Source organism: Xenopus tropicalis, chromosome 8, assembly GCF_000004195.4.
Source record: "Xenopus tropicalis strain Nigerian chromosome 8, UCB_Xtro_10.0, whole genome shotgun sequence".
Lineage (NCBI taxonomy): Eukaryota > Metazoa > Chordata > Amphibia > Anura > Pipidae > Xenopus > Xenopus tropicalis.
In genome coordinates this window covers 10,190,010-10,210,281 of record NC_030684.2, presented here as the reverse complement: position 1 = coordinate 10,210,281, position 20,272 = coordinate 10,190,010, and the positions used below count along the sequence as shown (strand labels likewise).

Below are 20,272 nucleotides of genomic sequence, written 5' to 3'. Positions count from 1 at the left end.
ATGCATATTGGGCATCAAACTGTTCAGTAGGCCTCTGGTGTTCCTTTTTGGGGTGATTTGCCTTTGTACGCAAGAAATTGTGTGAGATAAATGCAGCAAATTGCAACATGTTAGCGATTTTCTGAAATGTCATAAAAATCAGCAAACTTAGGAAAGCTTTGCTCGGCTTGGTACTTTGGAGTACAAAGACATGGGTACCCATTATAGATTCGGGGGAATGTGTACTTTCCAAAAATATATGGCTTTCTGGGGTGAGCGTACTTTTTTTGTAGCATTAGCCCACATAAAAGATGTAAATGTGTTGATTTTTTGAAATAACAGTACATATGGGGGTATGTTCCCATTGGGGCCCCTACATGCCACATACTTAGGTAAACCCATACATATTGGGCATCAAACTGTTCAGTGGACCCCTGGCATTCAAATTTAGGGTGTTTTATTTGGTTACTTTACGACCTGTAGGAGATAAGATACTATAGACTGGAAGCTTTGAAGCAATTTTTTTAAAAATTTCACAGATTTTCATAAAAACCAATAAATTTAGGAAAGCATTGTCACTTGACAGTTTGGAGTAGACAGACAGTTGTGCCTATTCTGTATTCCCCAGAATCTGTTCTTTCCAAAAATGTACAATTTTCTGGGATAAACCTTCTGTTAGTGGAATTTTTGACCTTGAAATCTAAAGTATGCAGCTTTCTGGAGCAGTGCTTTGGGAATTTGGTAGTGTACTGCTGGGAGTTTGTGACCTATACAAGTGAGAAATCTCCATAAAACTATATATATTTGGTATTGGCACGTTCAGGAGACATGGGACTTTCCAAATCAGTTGTTTTTTTTGAGCATAAAATAATTTGTTTCTGGTATGTGTGTTTATATAATGGAAAATTTGATTTTTTTTTTCATTTTTAGACATTTAGAAGCCTATATCTTGTTACAGAATTGGAATTATGCATAAATTCTACCATATTTTGAAAGCTTAGGTTGTTCTGAAAAAAACCATATATTGTTTTCCTGGGTAAACTAAAAGTCCCCCCCGAGGAAAGGCCCCTAAAGTGAAACAGTGCAAAATTTTAAGCAATAACAGATTGATGCCAATGCACAAATGCTAGATATTAATATTGTTTTATTGAAAATATGTACATTCAATCTAAATTGTAAGTGTAATGCAAAACAAAATATACATTTGATAGTTTTAACTTTGACTTTTTTGTATTTTACATTAAACATTACTGTTTCTGTAGATTTTATATTATTGATTTGCTTGAATATTTTACATTCACTTTTTTTTGCTTTTCACTTACTGTATGTGAAATATTGCATTTTATTTTCAGTTTTTTGTTACACTTTTTTCATTAAATTATCCTCATATTTTTATATTTATGTATAAGCAATCTATTATTTGTTTTTATAATTGTGTAACGTACAATATACATTTGTAAGCTTATTGTAAATTAGCCCTTCGGTTTACCACAAACCACACCTTATTTCACCCGGGTGTGAACCCTCGCTTGATATGGAGACCAGGTAGTTACAGTATGTCTACTGATGAACGGTTTATTTACACAGCCACTTAGGAGTAATTACAGCACAGAATAGGTAGGTAGTAACATCTCACAGAACAGGCAGTACTTACAACAAATTTCACAATATCTCTCTGCCTGCTTGTTCAGGCAGAGAGCTTCACAAAATGGCCTCCAGCTTCATAGCTGCTCAGCCTTTTATACTTCACCACAGTGCCACCTAATGGCCAAACTGTGGAACTGCAAAAGTTCATGCTATGACCCAGGAACAAGGGACTCACTTCCCATTACATTAAGGACCCTTTATAGCTGTCCAGATAAATAGGGGACCACAGAGTTAGAAAAGGTACAATTTATCAGTTCCCTACACATACATAATATAAAATCCCCTTTTTCCCCACATATTGCTGGCATACTTTTGAAATACCCTATTTGAGTCTATCAAAGTCCGGCCATGGCACGTGCTGAATACGGATAGCATTGCAGCCATTAAATTCCTAGGCCAAGCCAACAATTAAACCTCAGTGCCCTTATCAGGAAATATGCCCATAACTAGAGATAATAAAATAATTAGGAAGGCAATAAAGACATAAAAATATAATCTCTAGCAGAAAGTGACTTCCTGAACAAGCAAACTAGCCAAGGCCAATGGGATACTAAAATCTACAGTTAGTATTGATGTGGGTATATATAGTTTATATATGTGAGTGTATAAATAAACCTAATGGGACCTGTGTGGGTGCTGGGCTCACTTGGAAGAGTTGACTTTGGTCTTTTTTCAACCCAACTAAACTATTTGCTTATATGTAAGCGCACCTAAAGAAAATGACAGTGCAGTTTGAATTGAATTTTTGATGCATTTGTTGAAAGGATATCGCCCTTGTGTTTATTTGGATACGTATGAGGCGGTCTCCTCAACCTTTCTGATTTATCTGTGGATCCACACCCTTAGCTACACTGATCAGTCCCAACAAGGGGAAAACCAGCCTGTAGGTGGGAATCTGATCAGCTATTATCCTGGCTTCTGGTTTAAAAACACAGTGCAAGAGCCTATTGGATAAACCATACCTCCCAACATTTGAAAAATGAAAAGAGGGACCACACCCACTTTGTGGCCATGCCCCAATTGTCACACCCCATTTTTAAAATTCATTTTTAAATGCCCCCATAGAAATTACCCTCCATACACTATGCCCCCATAGAAAGTGCCCCCATACACAGTAGCCCCCCATATATATTAGCCCTCCATATACAGTAGCCCCCCATACACAGTAGCCCCCCATACACAGTAGCCCCCCATACACAGTAGCCCACAATTGCCCCATAGAGTGTACCTCCAATAGTAAATGTCCCCCATACACAGTAGTCCCCAATTGCCCCATAGAGTACCTCCAATAGTAAATGCCCCCCATACACAGTGCCCCCCCATACACAGTAGCCCCCAATTGCCCCATAGAGAGTACCTCCAATAGTAAATTCCCCCCATACACAGTGACCCCCATAGACGCTGCTGCTGCTTCTTGTGGCTCCTGCTTCTTATGCGGCTCCTTCTACGGCGGCGGCAGGCCCTTTTATAAGGTTGCGCCCCGTGCATACGTGTGACGTCACACGTATGCACGGGCGCAACCTTATAAAAGGGCCTGTCGTCGCTGTATGAGGAGCAGAATAAGAAGCAGGAGCTGGAGGACTAGACAGAGCCGGAGCCGGAGCACCCAGCGCATCCCGCTGGCCTGGATAGTTTAATGAATGTTCTGCATTTCCGTAATGCGGGACATTCATTGAACAATCCGGGACAGCGGGATGCGCTGTAAAAACCGGGACTGTCCCGCAAAAAGCGGGACAGTTGGGGGGTATGGATAAACCCATGTAACTATAGTAACATAGTAAGTTGGGTTGAAAAAAGACATACGTCCATCCATAATGCCTATATATAACCTGCCTAACTACTAGTTGATCCAGAGGAAGGCAAAAACCCCCATCTGAAGCCTCTCTAATTTGCCTCAGAGGGGAAAAAATTCCTTCCTGACTCCAAGATGGCAATCGGATCAGTCCCTGGGGCAACTTGTACTAAGAGCTATCCCCCCTACCCCTGTATTCCCTCACTTGTACTGAGAGCTATCTCCCCTACCCCTGTATTCCCTCACTTGTACTGAGAGCTATCCCCCCTACCCCTGTATTCCCTCACTTGTACTGAGAGTTATCCCCCCTACCCCTGTATTCCCTCACTTGTACTGAGAGCTATCCCCCTACCCCTGTATTCCCTCACTTGTACTGAGAGCTATCTCCCATACCCCTGTATTCCCTCACTTGTACTAAGAGCTATCTCCCCTACCCCTGTATTCCCTCACTTGTACTGAGAGCTATCCCCCCTACCCCTGTATTCCCTCACTTGTACTGAGAGCTATCCCCCCTACCCCTGTATTCCCTCACTTGTACTGAGAGCTATCTCCCCTACCCCTGTATTCCCTCACTTGTACTGAGAGCTATCCCCCCTACCCCTGTATTCCCTCACTTGTACTGAGAGCTATCCCCCCTACCCCTGTATTCCCTCACTTGTACTGAGAGCTATCCCCCCTACCCCTGTATTCCCTCACTTGTACTGAGAGCTATCCCCCCTACCCCTGTATTCCCTCACTTGTACTGAGAGCTATCTCCCCTACCCCTGTATTCCCTCACTTGTACTGAGAGCTATCTCCCCTACCCCTGTATTCCCTCACTTGTACTGAGAGCTATCTCCCCTACCCCTGTATTCCCTCACTTGTACTGAGAGCTATCCCCCTACCCCTGTATTCCCTCACTTGTACTGAGAGCTATCCCCCCTACCCCTGTATTCCCTCACTTGTACTGAGAGCTATCCCCCTACCCCTGTATTCCCTCACTTGTACTGAGAGCTATCCCCCATACCCCTGTATTCCCTCACTTGTACTGAGAGCTATCCCCCCTACCCCTGTATTCCCTCACTTGTACTGAGAGCTATCCCCCTACCCCTGTATTCCCTCACTTGTACTGAGAGCTATCTCCCCTACCCCTGTATTCCCTCACTTGTACTGAGAGCTATCTCCCATACCCCTGTATTCCCTCACTTGTACTGAGAGCTATCTCCCCTACCCCTGTATTCCCTCACTTGTACTGAGAGCTATCTCCCCTACCCCTGTATTCCCTCACTTGTACTGAGAGCTATCTCCCATAACCCTGTATTCCCTCACTTGTACTGAGAGCTATCTCCCATAACCCTGTATTCCCTCACTTGTACTGAGAGCTATCTCCCATAACCCTGTATTCCCTCACTTGTACTGAGAGCTATCTCCCCTACCCCTGTATTCCCTCACTTGTACTGAGAGCTATCTCCCCTACCCCTGTATTCCCTCACTTGTACTGAGAGCTATCTCCCCTACCCCTGTATTCCCTCACTTGTACTGAGAGCTATCTCCCCTACCCCTGTATTCCCTCACTTGTACTGAGAGCTATCTCCCATAACCCTGTATTCCCTCACTTGTACTGAGAGCTATCTCCCATAACCCTGTATTCCCTCACTTGTACTGAGAGCTATCTCCCCTACCCCTGTATTCCCTCACTTGCTAAGCAGCCATCCAGCCCCTATATAAAGCTATATAATGTATCAGCCAGTACGACTGATTTGGGGAGGGAATTCCACAACTTCACAGCTCTCACAGTAAAAGATCCTTGTAGATTTTCTTGGAGCTCTTTGGGATTAGTCCCCAGAATGCCTTGTGTTTATTTGCATATGGAGGCAGTCTCTTTAACCTTTTTGATTCATCTATTGCATTTCTCTTAAAGTGTCCTTTGTTGCTATCAGTGTTATAAAGCAGTGATCCCCAACCAGTCGCTCCAGGCTAACATGTTGCTCACCCGCTACAAAGTTGGTGTTTATTTTTGAATTCCTGGCTTGGAGGCCGGTTTTGGTTTTATGAAAACCAGACATACTGCCAAAAAGAACCTCCTGTAGGCTGCCAGCCCCATATAGGGGTTACCAAATAGCCCTTATTTGGTACCCCCGGGAACTTTTTTCATGGTTTTGTTGCTCCCCCACTCTTTTTCCCATTTGATAGTGCTCACAGGTAAAAAAGGTTGGGGGATCCCTCTTATAACGAATACAAGAATTTATAAACTTTCCAACAAAGTACGGCAAATATTTAAAGCAAGAAAAGCCCCATAGGCACAGAAGTCCACAATGTTTTTGTTCTTTCTTATACACCTTAACAAAAGTAGTATCCAACCACCTGTCTGTCCAATATCTGGTTCCAAAATCAAAGGGTATAAGTTGGCCCATAGGGATATAACCACCAATCAGTTGGACTTGCTTTCATTGCCATTAGTGAGGTTGTGAAGAGTGGTGATGAGTGTAATTGTGCCATGTTGCTTTGCAAAACCACAGAAACCAAGTGCGACGGAGTCAGTAAGAAGGCGAAGTTACAGCTCCAGATGTCCTAAATGTTTTTGTTCTTCCTTATACACCTTATTAAAAGTAATATCTAGTCACCTATCATGGTCGGTGAGACCTGCTTCCATTCATCCACATGTGCATTAGTTGGGTTGTGATGAGTAGCGATGAATGCATTTCGCTCTGCAAAACCACAAAAAATATCTACAAAATGCTTTGGAGTCAATGCGAAGATGAGATTACAGTTCCAGATGTTCCCAATGTTAGTATCTGGTCACCTGTCATCATTTGTAGGACTTTCTTCCATTAAGCCGCAAGAGCATTAATGAGGTTGGAGTCAATGTGAAGACCAAATTACAGTTAGTGTTTTAGCTCTGCAATAGCACATACCCCTCATTGTTATAGAAGATCCTTTCCAACTGTTCATAGAAAAAAGAAAATTCTCCCATGTTGCCAATTTCTTACAAACATGGTGCGTAGACAGATAGACATGGGAAGGGTGACGTAGAAGGCAAGGATTGGTTGACGTAGAAGGCAAGGGATGGATAATAATGAGGGTCACATTTCTTCTTGTTGTCAAACAGATAAATTACAGAAATTCTAGAGATTTGGGGAAAAAAATGTTGTTGCTGGAAAAACCACAAATTTCGCTGTAAAACTGTACCAAGCAAAGAAAGTTGTAGAGACAATAGGTCTGGCTTGTAGTTGGTGTTCCAGTTAAATCCACAGTTAAGGCCAGACTGGGCCAGCAGGATACCAGGAAATAACCCAGTGGGTCCCACCAACCCAGAAATGATCCCCACCAGGAAGCATCAGCGGTTTCCTGCTGAAACCCCTCTCCCAATCACGCCTAGGCAGGGTCGGACTTGGGGGTAAAGGGCCCACCAGGGCTAACAACCTGCACCCCCCAAGGTACCCCCCCAGCTGCATCCCCCACTACCAGGGCCGGAACTAGGGGTAGGCAGAAGAGGCATCTGCCTAGGGCGCAAGGATTGGGGGCACCAGGCAGCCTCTCCTGACTACCCCTAGTCTGCTCTCTTTAGTCATTGCCCCCGTTGCTTGTCCTTATGCGGAGGGGGCAATCATCCATCGAATCACAACACGAACCCCGCCCCCCCCGCTTTCAACTGCGCATGCGCACCAAAGGGGGGGGGCAAATGAGGAAGGTGCAGGAGAGAGGTGGCCGACTGGGTTGCCTAGGGTGCCTGGTCGGCTTGGCCCGCCCCTGCCCACTACACCCCCTCCCGACATCAGCCCTGAGCTACATGTGAAACAAGTCACGGGAGGACACTGGCAGCGGGGCAACAGGCATCGTGTCTGGGCCACCGGGGCCCACCAGGTTTTTTCCCGGTGGCCCAGTCTGTACTTACACCTAGATGTAGCTATGCACTCTGGGGTGGAAGGGGAAGGTGGCAGAGGGGTGTGGGGGGCCCCTGAGGTGGCAGCCCTGGTGGGCCCCACACACACCAGTCCAACCCTGCCCACAGGAGTTCTTTTGGGTTGAGTTTAGGGCTCTTTACAGGCCAGTCAGGTTCTTCAACCATCTCGGTAAACCCATTCAGTACAGACCTTCCTCTGGCTTAAACCTAGCCCAATGAAAGGCAGCAATAATCCACTTATTCTGTAAACACTCGTATTCTAAACTAAATTGCAGCTGATCTTTCATCAGTCAAAGCACCATGCCATGTGGCACGCACTCAATTGGACACCAGGGCAGCGGTGAACGTTAAACAGCTTTATTCATAAAAATACACCCTAACACGTATTGTGTGTATACATGTGACCATTGTTATGGACTATGGCAAAAAAATACAAAAATAGCCAAACTAGGAAAAGTAAAATTGAAATCAAAATAAATAAAGTTGAGATTATTCACATTATTATTATTATCACATTATTAATTACATTATTCATCGCCCTCTAGTGACCAAACGAGGGAAATAATATAATATTTAAAGATTAAGTCCTTAAGTCTTGAACGCATACTTAGTACAGGTATAGGACCCATTATCCAGAATGCTCGGGACCAAGGGTATTCCAGATAAGGGATCTTTCCGTGATTTAAGTCTACTAAAAAATCAATAAACTATTAAATAAACCCAATAGGGCTGTTCTGCCCCAATAAGGGGTAATTATATCTTAGTTGGGATCAAGTACAGGTACTGTTTTATTATTACAGAGAAAAGGGAATCATTTAACCATTAAATAAACCCAATAGGGCTGTTCTGCCCCAATAAGGGGTAATTATATCTTAGTTGGGATCAAGTACAGGTACTGTTTTATTATTACAGAGAAAAGGGAATCATTTAACCATGAAATAAACCCAATAGGACTGTTCTGCCCCCAATAAGGGGTAATTATATCTTAGTTGGGATCAAGTACAGGTACTGTTTTATTATTACAGAGAAAAGGGAATCATTTAACCATTAAATAAACCCAATAGGGCTGTTCTGCCCCCAATAAGGGGTAATTATATCTTAGTTGGGATCAAGTACAGGTACTGTTTTATTATTACAGCGAAAAGGGAATCATTTAACCATTAAATAAACCCAATAGGACTGTCACAGTGGCACCAGATCCTATCTGATCCCCCCCCAAGTACAAGGTACTTGTCATGCCCAGGCAATATTGCCCTGGCATTGTAAAGGGTTAAACCTGGCATTTGCTTTGTGTCCACAAGACACCCTTAATGAATCCAATACACACTATCAACAGGCTCCCACAGAGACCCTTAATTAAATATACAACAAGGGACTGTGGAAGGTGACCTATCTGGGGCATCAGACAATGCAGAGCCATATGGGGCAGGAAACTGGGGCCATTGGCTTCTTTGATTTGTGGATCAAAGAGAGGCAATGGTGGACCTAAGAACTGCAGGGGGTGCAGCTATGAGAAAATATGGATTATAGAAAGGGATCCTTTGAGGTTCACATCCTCATAAATCATATATGGGTTATGAGGAGGCCCCATGCTTCCCAAGGATACCAAACAGGGGCGGCCTATCCCCACCAGTTAGGAGGGATGGTTTCTGGGGGACTGGGACATGAGACACCCCTCATGTTTGGTATCATTTTGATCGCCCCCATATGGGTTAAACAAGCCCCTATTTTCATAATAATATTGGGTACTGGCTCGGGATTTCCAAACTCTTGCCTCGGATAACTCGGTAACATACCTAGGGTTTTCTCTGTGTTTTATTCCCTTTTATTTTATTTACTGTTTGGATATATAAGTCTCTTTTTGTAAAACCTTTTTAAAAGCACTGTTTACCCTTGTAATATTAAATATAAAATGTAATAAGTTCTGTCCTTTGGCCCTATAAAGATCCCCACGTACTTTGTTTACATGTGAATATATTAACTGCTTGGCTGTGTGTGTATTAAGTAGAGGGCAAGTTTGGTGTAAATACTAATTAACTAGTTAACTGCTAGCAGGAGAGTGTGTTTGACTGTAATTAACCCTTTTGGCTGCTCGAGTGCTGGTTGCATTAGCGGAAACTAAACCTAAATGCAGTAAGAAAGCTTGTGTGATACATTTGTGTATTAGGTTTCAATCGCCTGTTAATGATAGATGGTGGCAGCGAATAGTTATTTGGGGCGGTGGTGAGTTTAGGGGTGCCCTATGTTAAGTCTAACCTGTGTGAAAGTGTAACCCCTTGTTGCCCGTCTCGGTGTCATACGCGTCTGAGAGTGGCTTGTTCTTGACAGTACTGTTTTATTATTACAGGGAAAAAGGAATCATTTAACCATTAAATAAACCCAATAGGGCTGTTCTGCCCCCAATAAGGGGTAATTATATCTTAGTTGGGATCAAGTACAGGTACTGTTTTATTATTACAGAGAAAAGTGAATCATTTAACCATTAAATAAACCCAATAGGGCTGTTCTGCCCCAATAAGGGGTAATTATTTCTTAGTTGGGATCAAGTACAGGTACTGTTTTATTATTACAGAGAAAAGGGAATCATTTAACCATGAAATAAACCCAATAGGGCTGTTCTGCCCCAATAAGGGGTAATTATATCTTAGTTGGGATCAAGTACAGGTAGAATTAGAATTATTTGCTTATAATGGAGTCTATGGGAGATGGCCTTTCTCTAATTTGGATCTTTCTGGATAACTGGTTTCCGGATAAGGGACCCCATACCTGTAGTTGTTGTTTTTTTAGTTAGCTTGGGAGGCACATCCACCACTCATGTGCATGTAATGACGGAGCCAGGAAACCTGCTCATGATGCACAGCAGCCATGCTCACCACAGTGCACGTAAGGCAAATTTTTTGTGGAAAGTATCATTGTTTCCCCCAACCATAGAGTGGTTTATTTCAGCTATTTTCACTTTGCCCCAGTTTGGTTTAATGTTAATAGGCAGTTTAAAAATAAATAAAAAAATAGGTATAAAGGAACAATATATCTTAACTGCCAAATAACAAAATTATAGCATTTGTCCTATGGCTCTTTAGAGGCAGCACTGTTGATTCTACAATCCACTGAACTGAAAGGGTTAAATATTTAACCATTTATTTTTTTTAACCCTGTCCCTTCCCTTCTCATTGAAACAGCCAAGTTTAAGTATTAAAACGGGTATAGAAAGCTCATCTCTACCCCCACTATATTATAAGCATAAGAGATAATGGGGAATTCATTGTACAGGGGCTTGAACTGGAAGGGAAAGTATAACTTAATAGCAGACACCAACTGGTTAAATGGCAATTAGTGACGTATAACATCTTACCTGGGCTGCTTGGGTCGAGAGGGAGAGGGCGAACATGAAGAAAGGCAGATTTGTTCATTTAAAAGAAGCCAATATGGTTAATAAATGATATTCCTGCCCCTCGTGGTGCCCAGAGCTGCCCATAATGTCTGTAGCACCTTCCCTTCCCACATCTGCTCTGTATAATGTAATTGAGGCTGAGGGGTAAGTGATTTAATTATGGTTTTCAGCACAAACGCATATAAAACAATAAACAAAACAGATAGTGTATTCTGCTTAAAGTGGAACTGCACCCCAAAACAACGTCCAATGTACTTAATTGAAACCAATGGCTTTAAAGTTACTGAAATCTGAATTTAGTGCCTGTGCAAGTGAATATATTTACAATAAAAAAGGATTTTTAGTTGCAGGTTTATGATCATCAAATTTCCAATCCACCATACCCAAGGCAATGTAAACCCCACATGGGGGTCCTAACTATTTACCTCCATTCAAGCAGCCTGGTACCTCCCTGCTTGGTGTCATTTCTTGGGGAAATCATCCACCGACCAAAGCTTTCCTCTCACAGGCTAATCCTCCCCCACTGGCTTTATAGGGAATAGATTTCCAAATCCCCTTCTTAAAGGCATAAGGCTACCATTAAAGCAGGGATGCTTACAATGGGGGGATCAGATAGGATCTGTGCCACTGTGACAGAATGCTCTGTTATACAGATAGCTAGAATCTCAGCCATAAAGCAGGGCAGGACTGCTGCTTACAATGGGGGGATCTGATAGGATCTGTGCCACTGTGACAGAATGCTCTGTTATACAGATAGCTAGAATCTCAGCCATAAAGCAGGGCAGGACTGCTGCTTACAATGGGGGGATCAGATAGGATCTGTGCCACTGTGACAGAATGCTCTGTTATACAGATAGCTAGAATCTCAGCCATAAAGCAGGGCAGGACTGCTGCTTACAATGGGGGGATCAGATAGGATCTGTGCCACTGTGACAGAATGCTCTGTTATACAGATAGCTAGAATCTCAGCCATAAAGCAGGGCAGGACTGCTGCTTACAATGGGGGGATCAGATAGGATCTGTGCCACTGTGACAGAATGCTCTGTTATACAGATAGCTAGAATCTCAGCCATAAAGCAGGGCAGGACTGCTGCTTACAATGGGGGGATCAGATAGGATCTGTGCCACTGTGACAGAATGCTCTGTTATACAGATAGCTAGAATCTCAGCCATAAAGCAGGGCAGGACTGCTGCTTACAATGGGGGGATCAGATAGGATCTGTGCCACTGTGACAGAATGCTCTGTTATACAGATAGCTAGAATCTCAGCCATAAAGCAGGGCAGGACTGCTGCTTACAATGGGGGGATCAGATAGGATCTGTGCACTGTGACAGAATGCTCTGTTATACAGATAGCTAGAATCTCAGCCATAAAGCAGGGCAGGACTGCTGCTTACAATGGGGGGATCAGATAGGGTCTGTGCCACTGTGACAGAATGCTCTGTTATACAGATAGCTAGAATCTCAGCCATAAAGCAGGGCAGGACTGCTGCTTACAATGGGGGGGTCAGATAGGATCTGTGCCAGTGTGACAGAATGCTCTGTTATACAGATAGCTAGAATCAGACTGAGGAACCAGACTGTGAAGATGACTATACTGATCTTTCTGATTATGAAGATTGGGAAGATGTGGATTCTGATGAGGATGAGATTCAAACTGCCATTAAGCCCATGTCTGTTCATTTACCTTCAGTTCAGTCTGTAACTGCTCCCCTGTCAGCTTTGGCTGTTCCGCAGTCTGACATCAAGCCTGTGGCAGTTTTTAAGTCTCTCAGACCTGAACCCCAGTTCGTGAGTCTGTCTATTAAAAATCCGTCTCTTACTCAAGTTCCTGCAGCCAAGCTTCAAGTGTCAGCTCCAGTGCCAGCTGTCTCCCTGTCCGCTCCTGTGCCAGTCTCTGCTCCTGTGCCGGCTCCCTGAAAGCTGTCTGCTCCTGTGCCAGTCTCTGCTCCTGTGTCAGTCTCTGCTCCTGTGCCGGCTCCCTGAAAGCTGTCTGCTCCTGTGCCAGTCTCTGCTCCTGTGCCAGTCTCTGCTCCTGTGCCAGTCTCTGCTCCTGTGCTGGCTCCCTGAAAGCTGTCTGCTCCTGTGCCAGTCTCTGCTCCTGTGCCAGTCTCTGCTCCTGTGCCGGCTCCCTGAAAGCTGTCTGCTCCTGTGCCAGTCTCTGCTCCTGTGCCAGTCTCTGCTCCTGTGCCAGTCTCTGCTCCTGTGCCGGCTCCCTGAAAGCTGTCTGCTCCTGTGCTGGCTCCCCTAAAGCTGCTGCTGCCTGCTCTAGCACCTGCTGTTAGCCTGCCGGTTCCTGTACCCGCAGTTCATTCTCCGGTGTCTGCTATCCAGCCAGTGTCTGCTCTGGTGTCTGCCATCCAGCCAGTGCCTGCTCCGGTATCTGCCATCCAGCCAGTGCCTGCTCCAGTGTCTGCCATCCAGCCAGTGCTTGCTCCGGTGTCTGCCATCCAGCCAGTGCTTGCTCCGGTGTCTGCCATCCAGCCAGTGCTTGCTCCGGTGTCTGCCATCCAGCCAGTGCCTGCTCCGGTGTCTGCCATCCAGCCAGTGCTTGCTCCGGTGTCTGCCATCCAGCCAGTGCCTGCTCCGGTGTCTGCCATCCAGCCAGTGCCTGCTCCGGTGTCTGCCATCCAGCCAGTGTCTGCTCTGGTGTCTGCCATTCAGCCAGTGCCTGCTCCGGTGTCTGCCATCCAGCCAGTGCCTGCTCCGGTGTCTGCCATCCAGCCAGTGTCTGCTCTGGTGTCTGCCATCCAGCCTGTGCCTGCACCCCGACGGCTGCCTCCTCCCGTACCAGCAGTCATATCTGTACCAGCTCCTTTCCTTGTGCCAGTTCTCCAGCCATCAGCTCCTGCCTCCGTGCCAGTTCTCCAGCCATCAGCTCCTGTGCCAGCGGTCCTGCCCGTGACGGCTCCTGTGCCAGTGGTCCTGCCAGCTCCCGTGCCAGCAATTGTGGCTGTTCCTGCCTCTGTGTCAGCAGTCGTGCCTGTTCTCACTTCAGTGCCACTGCTTCTGCCACCTGCCTCTGAGGACAAAATTGCTTCCGGGCCTACCTTCCCTGCTACTGAATCTGGTGGTTCTGTTGTCGCAGACTCTGCCAGTCCCGTTACAGTGAGTGGTGGTCTTGTTGCTTCCCTGGGCATCTCTCTTCCACCTGTAGTGGGTGTCTATGATGGTCCTCCACCTGTAATGGGTGTTTTGTGTGGCGTCTCATCCGCTGTGGCTCCTGACCCTGGCGTCTCATTCGCTGTGGCTCCTGACCCTGGCGTCTCATCCACTGTGGCTCCTGACCCTGGCGTCTCATCCGCTGTGGCTCCTGACCCTGGCGTCTCATCCGCTGTGGCTATCGATTCTGGCAACTTCTCTGTTCTAAATCCTGACCTTGGTGGCCTACCTTGTGTTAATGATCCTCTGGCTTCGGCTCCTGACTCTGGCGACACTCCTGTTCTGGCTCCTGGCTTTGGTGACCCTCTGTCTTCGGCTTCTGTTCCTGGCGACCCTCTGTCTTCGGCTTCTGTTCCTGGCGACCCTCTGGCTTCGGCTTCTGTTCCTGGTGACCCTCTGGCTTCGGCTTCTGTTCCTGGCGACCCTCTGGGTTTGGCATCTGTTCCTGGCGACCCTCTGGCTTCGGCTTCTGTTCCTGGTGACCCTCTGGCTTCGGCTTCTGTTCCTGGTGACCCTTTGGATTCGGCTTCTGTTCCTGGTGACTCCTTTGTTCTGGCTCCACTGATGTCTCAGATGTGGTTCCTAGACTTGATTTATCTACTTTTCTGGCCTCTGTTTTTGATGAACCACCTGAACTGGTGTCCACTTTGTATGGGATTTTTTCTAGTAGTTTTTTCCTTTGGTCCAATTTATGTTTTTCTTTCTGTATTTATTTTCCAATGTGGTTTTGGGACAGTATTTTAAATTTTTTGCAGATTTTCTGTTTTTGGTCTCTCTGGACTTGAAACTTTTGGACATTTTTTTAGACTGCAAGTCTTAAGGACATTTTTTGTAGGAAAATGTTTAAAATATGTCCACCCGATCCTGGGATCGCCCAGTGGTCAATCCTCAAGGGGGGGTAATGTCAGGATCAGCCAGGATTCGAACACCACTTGGGGTGTTCCTGGTGGTGTGCATTTGCCTCTGTAGCCACTGGGGACATTTTGGGCAGTCAGTTTGATTCTCCTCTTGTCTGTCATCTGCTTTCTGTCTGCTCCCTTTCCTCCGCCCACCTCATTAACCTCATGTGTTTCCCATCTCCTAATCTTCACCCTTTATAAGCCTTTCCCTGACCATTGCCCCTTGCTTGGTCATTAATTGTTTCTTGTGACCCTGCCTCCGTGTTCCCTGTTCCTGTGATTATTCTTGTTCTTGCTGGTTCCAAGCTCCAGTTCCGTGTCCTGATCCTGCTTTCTGCCTTGTTCCTGTTCTATGGTGCCCTTCCTAGTTCTGCCTTGATTTCCCAGTTTTGACCTTGGCCTGTCCTTGACTTCGCTTGACTGCCGCTTGCCCTGACCTTTTGCCTGTTTTGGATTCTGCCTCTGCCTGCCGTTCTATTCAGTCTGTATTACCATTGTGTGCACTGCTATGTTTCTAGTTATTAAAGTTGTTCACTATATCATGGCCTCTGACACCAGTTCTGTGACTTATGGATACAATCCGGGTTACCCAGTCTTCAGGCTCCCACCTTCCTGGTACTCCACGGCGTCTCCTCAGGGAGATCGTGACAGAAAGTCTCCCATAGGGCACAATGGCACTCTGCAGCTCCAACCCGGCCCAAGGAAAGTCTCCCATAGGGCTCAATGGCACTCTGCAGCTCCAACCCGGCCCAAGGAAAGTCTCCCATAGGGCTCAATGGCACTCTGCAGCTCCAACCCGGCCCAAGGAAAGCCTCCCATAGGGCTCAATGGCACTCTGCAGCTCCAACCCGACCCAAGGAAAGTCTCCCATAGGGCTCAATGGCACTCTGCAGCTCCAACCCGGCCCAAGGAAAGTCTCCCATAGGGCTCAATGGCACTCTGCAGCTCCAACCCGGCCCAAGGAAAGTCTCCCATAGGGTTCAATGGCACTCTGCAGCTCCAACCCGGCCCAAGGAAAGTCTCCCATAGGGCTCAATGGCACTCTGCAGCTCCAACGCGGCCCAAGGAAAGTCTCCCATAGGGCTCAATGGCACTCTGCAGCTCCAACCCGGCCCAAGGAAAGTCTCCCATAGGGCTCAATGGCACTCTGCAGCTCCAACCCGGCCCAAGGAAAGTCTCCCATAGGGCTCAATGGCACTCTGCAGCTCCAACCCGGCCCAAGGAAAGTCTCCCATAGGGCTCAATGGCACTCTGCAGCTCCAACCCGGCCCAAGGAAAGCCTCCCATAGGGCTCAATGGCACTCTGCAGCTCCAACCCGGCCCAAGGAAAGTCTCCCATAGGGCTCAATGGCACTCTGCAGCTCCAACCCGGCCCAAGGAAAGTCTCCCATAGGGCTCAATGGCACTCTGCAGCTCCAACCCGGCCCAAGGAAAGTCTCCCATAGGGCTCAATGGCACTCTGCAGCTCCAACCCGACCCAAGGAAAGTCTCCCATAGGGCTCAATGGCAGTCTGCAGCTCCAACCCGGCCCAAGGAAAGTCTCCCATAGGGCTCAATGGCACTCTGCAGCTCCAACCTGGCCCAAGGAAAGTCTCCCATAGGGCTCAATGGCACTCTGCAGCTCCAACCCGGCCCAAGGAAAGTCTCCCATAGGGCTCAATGGCACTCTGCAGCTCCAACCCGGCCCAAGGAAAGCCTCCCATAGGGCTCAATGGCACTCTGCAGCTCCAACCTGGCCCAAGGAAAGCCTCCCATAGGGCTCAATGGCACTCTGCAGCTCCAACCTGGCCCAAGGAAAGTCTCCCATAGGGCTCAATGGCACTCTGCAGCTCCAACCCGGCCCAAGGAAAGTCTCCCATAGGGCTCAATGGCACTCTGCAGCTCCAACCCGGCCCAAGGAAAGTCACAATACCGAAGCTTGAATGAATCCAAAACTTTCGTACTCGTTGCAACAAATACGATTTTGTCGCTCAAATTGTCGCAAAGTACGATAAAGTCGCCCCAAATTAACGAAAATATTGCAGAAAATACACAAAAGTTGTAACATCACAAAATGGTGGATTCATGTAAAATGTCTTATTTACTGATCTGTACATGCCGGTTTGTAACAACGTTTTGATATATAAATTGATTTAAATGAAAAACACACTGGGACAAAATGATCAAAATGTGAGATCAGAAAAACTCCCCACTTTCTACTCATTTCTATGGGGTTTTTAGAAGTGTATTTATCAAATGGGGATATCATGATTCCATTGCAGCAGCCCATTAGCACAAAAGACAAGGGATTTTATTTTAAATACAGTCGCTAGCATTGTGTTTGTGAATGTTTTATAGTTGCTCCCTGGCAGATGAATACACGCTTTTCAATGTTTATTGGCAACATGTCTGTATACGAATTTAAGGTGCTTTTTTGGCCGTTGGTTTTCAATTTAATTCAACCGGATCCAAAAGCAGCCAAGGCAACTATACATGTGTAAGGCATGGCAACTGCAATGTATGTCTCTTCTTAGATACCAAAAATTCTTTGTTGTTTATGTAAAGAACAGTTGTGTTGGAAGCGGCACGATGTCCCCCATTTACAATTGCTGACATAGTACAGCCAGCAGACACTTTTCGGACCAGGGTTGAACTGGGGGATGAAGGGCCCACCGGGGCCCGCGCCCATAGCCCGCCCATATAGCCTGCGCCCATAGCCTCCCCCACCCGAGGAGCCCCCCACCCGACGTCCTTCCCCGAGCACGTAAATTTAACGCGTTGGGGCAGGAGCGGTCGTGCAGGGGGAACACCGCAAGGGTCAGGTCTGGGCCGCCGGGGCCCAACAAGATTTTTGGGCCCGCCGGGGCCCGTTCCCATAGCCCGCCCATATGGCCTGCACCCATAGCCTCCCCCACCCGAGGAGCCCCCCACCCGACGTCCTTCCCCGAGCACGTAAATTTAACGCGTTGGGGCAGGAGCGGTCGTGCAGGGGGAACACCGCAAGGGTCAGGTCTGGGCCCACCGGGGCCCGTGCCCATAGCCCGCCCATATGGCCTGCACCCATAGCCTCCCCCGCCCGAGGGCCTCCCCTAAACTCCCTCGCAGAGCCCCCCACCCAACATCCTTCCCCGCCCGAGGGGCTCCCCTAAACCCCCTCGCAGGGCCCCCCACCCGCTTCCTTCCCCGCCCGAGGGGCTCCCCTAAACCCCCTCGCAGGGCCCCCCACCCGCGTCCTTCCCCGCCCGAGGGGCTCCCCTAAACCCCCTCGCAGGGCCCCCCACCCGCGTCCTTCCCCGCCCGAGGGGCTCCCCTAAACCCCCTCTGCAGAGCCCCCCACCCGACATCCTTCCCCGCCCGAGGGGCTCCCCTAAACCCCCTCGCAGGGCCCCCCACCCGCGTCCTTCCCCGAGCGCGTAAATTTAACGCGTCGGGGCAGGAGTGGTCATGCAGGGAAAACGGCGCAAGGGTCGGGTCTGGGCGGCCCGGTGGCCCAGTCCAACCCTGTTTCGGACAGACTTGTGTTCTGCCCGCCGGAGCTCCCTGGAAAGGGCTGTGAACCCCACACCCCTATTCCTGCATACCCTTAAAGCAAAGTTAAAGATGCGTCTCTTTAACTTCCATACTGCTTCCTGCATTATTTCCTGTCAGGTGATCAATCACACACATAACATCACAAAATGGTGGATTCATGTAAAAGATCTTATTTACTGATGTGTAGAGAGATAGTGACGGCACTCACAGGGATTTTCACACAGAATCCTCAGGTGAAGAAAAATGAGGTTTTTATTAAGTCCAACGTTTCAGTTCCTGATTGGAACTTTTGTCAGGGACACCAACACCACAGTGCAGTACAAACACTATATACCCAAAATGGCGTCACTGTTGTTGCTGGGCAACCAAAACATGCATTGAAAGTAGCAAAACAGTACACAAATTGAAACAATAAAGTGCAATCTTGTAAAATATAATGTATACATGACCAACAGTGTTATAGATGGACAAGTGTAGTTTCTGCCATTTACACATTACTTACCTGGGGTTTGCACGAAATCACAATATGCTGACTATGAGTAGTGATGAGCGAATCTGTTTCGCTTCGCCGAAAAATTCGCAAATCATTCAAAAGATCCGCGAAACGGCGAAAATGTTGTGCGGCAAAAAAAATTGTCGCCCCCAACTATTCTTTTGTCGCCCGCGGCTATACTTTTGTAGCCCGCGGCTATTATTTCGTCGACCGCAGCTATTATTTCGTCGACCGGGGCTATTATTTTGTCGAGCGGCTATTATTTTGTCGCCCGTGGCTATTATTTTGTCACCCGCGGCTATTATTTCTTCTTGTGGTTATTATTTAGCCGTGCGGCTATTCGTTTTTGATGGCAGCGATAATTTTGGGACGTGCGGTGAATTTTTCCGCTGCAAATTTTTTCATCCGTTTTGTGAAACAATCCGCCTATGGCGAAACGCGGAAATTCGCTGTGAATCCATGCCTGCCGAAACATTTCGCCCATCACTAACTATAAGGTCTGTGTAACCGTTTGACCACAACTACACTTGTCCATCTATAACACTGTTGGTCATATATATATTATATTTTACAAGATTGCACTTTATTGTTTCAATTTGTGTACTGTTTTGCTACTTTCAATGTATGTTTTGGTTGCCCAGCAACAACATTGGTGCCATTTTGGGTATATAAGTGTTTGTACTGCACTGTGGTGTTGGTGTCCCTGATGAAAGTTCCAATCAGGAACTGAAACGTTGGACTGAATAAAAACCTCATTTTTGTTCACCTGAGGATTCTGTGTGAAAATCCCTGTGAGTGCCATCACTATCTCTCTCTATGCTCACTACTAGTGATAAGCGAATCTGTTCCGTTTCGCTTCGCCGAAAAATTACTGAAAAATTACTAAATCTTTCAAAAGATCCGCGAAACGGCAAAAATGTGCGGCAAAAAAAAATTGGCTTTTATTTTGACGCACGGCTATTCTTTTGTCGCCAGCGGCTATTATTTCGCCGCACGACTATTCTTTTGTTGCTAGCGGCTATTATTTTGTCGCCCGCGGCTATTATTTTGTCGCATGGCTATTATTTTGTCGCACGGCTATTATTTCGTCGCCCGCAGCCATGGGCGTCCGCAGAAAATTTTCCAAGGGGGGGCAAGTAAGCTAGTATCATCCTGCAACAGACAAATATATATATATATATATATATATATATATATATATATATATATATATATAAATATATATATTTTTTTTGCAGGATGATACTAGGGGAGGCTAAAGATGGCCCATACACAGACTGACCTACAGCTAATGTGACACTTAGTGGATTCGCTGCTGGCGTATAAAGTTAACCTCCCAACTACCTCTTGCCGTTCCCACTGACTCCCAGGGATACTGTACAAAAGTGCGGGGGGGGCTTTTTTGTTTTTACCCTAAAATGTTTAGTATGTTAAAGTATTTATACGCGCATTTCTGTGAGGGGATCTGCAAACATTTGTGTTTGTGATCAGGGCTAGTTCGCATTCAAATTCACTT

At 46.7% G+C, this 20,272-nt stretch overlaps 1 protein-coding gene across 5 annotated transcripts in view; it reads right to left on the bottom strand.

The window, feature by feature from the left end:
- The window catches only part of LOC101734865 (histo-blood group ABO system transferase), a 43,905-nt gene extending 32,694 nt beyond the window's left edge, over nucleotides 1-11,211 (bottom strand). Inside the window, exon 1 of one of the 5 annotated variants that reach the window (XM_031891554.1) lies at nucleotides 11,118-11,211. In XM_031891554.1, the coding sequence (XP_031747414.1) occupies nucleotides 11,118-11,157 (40 nt within the window). In that variant the 5' untranslated portion in view covers nucleotides 11,158-11,211. The remainder of the gene's footprint in view (nucleotides 1-11,117) is intronic. The other 4 variants (XM_031891557.1, XM_031891556.1, XM_031891555.1 and 1 more) reach the window with 4 other exon arrangements.
- Nucleotides 11,212-20,272: the final 9,061 nt, after the last annotated feature.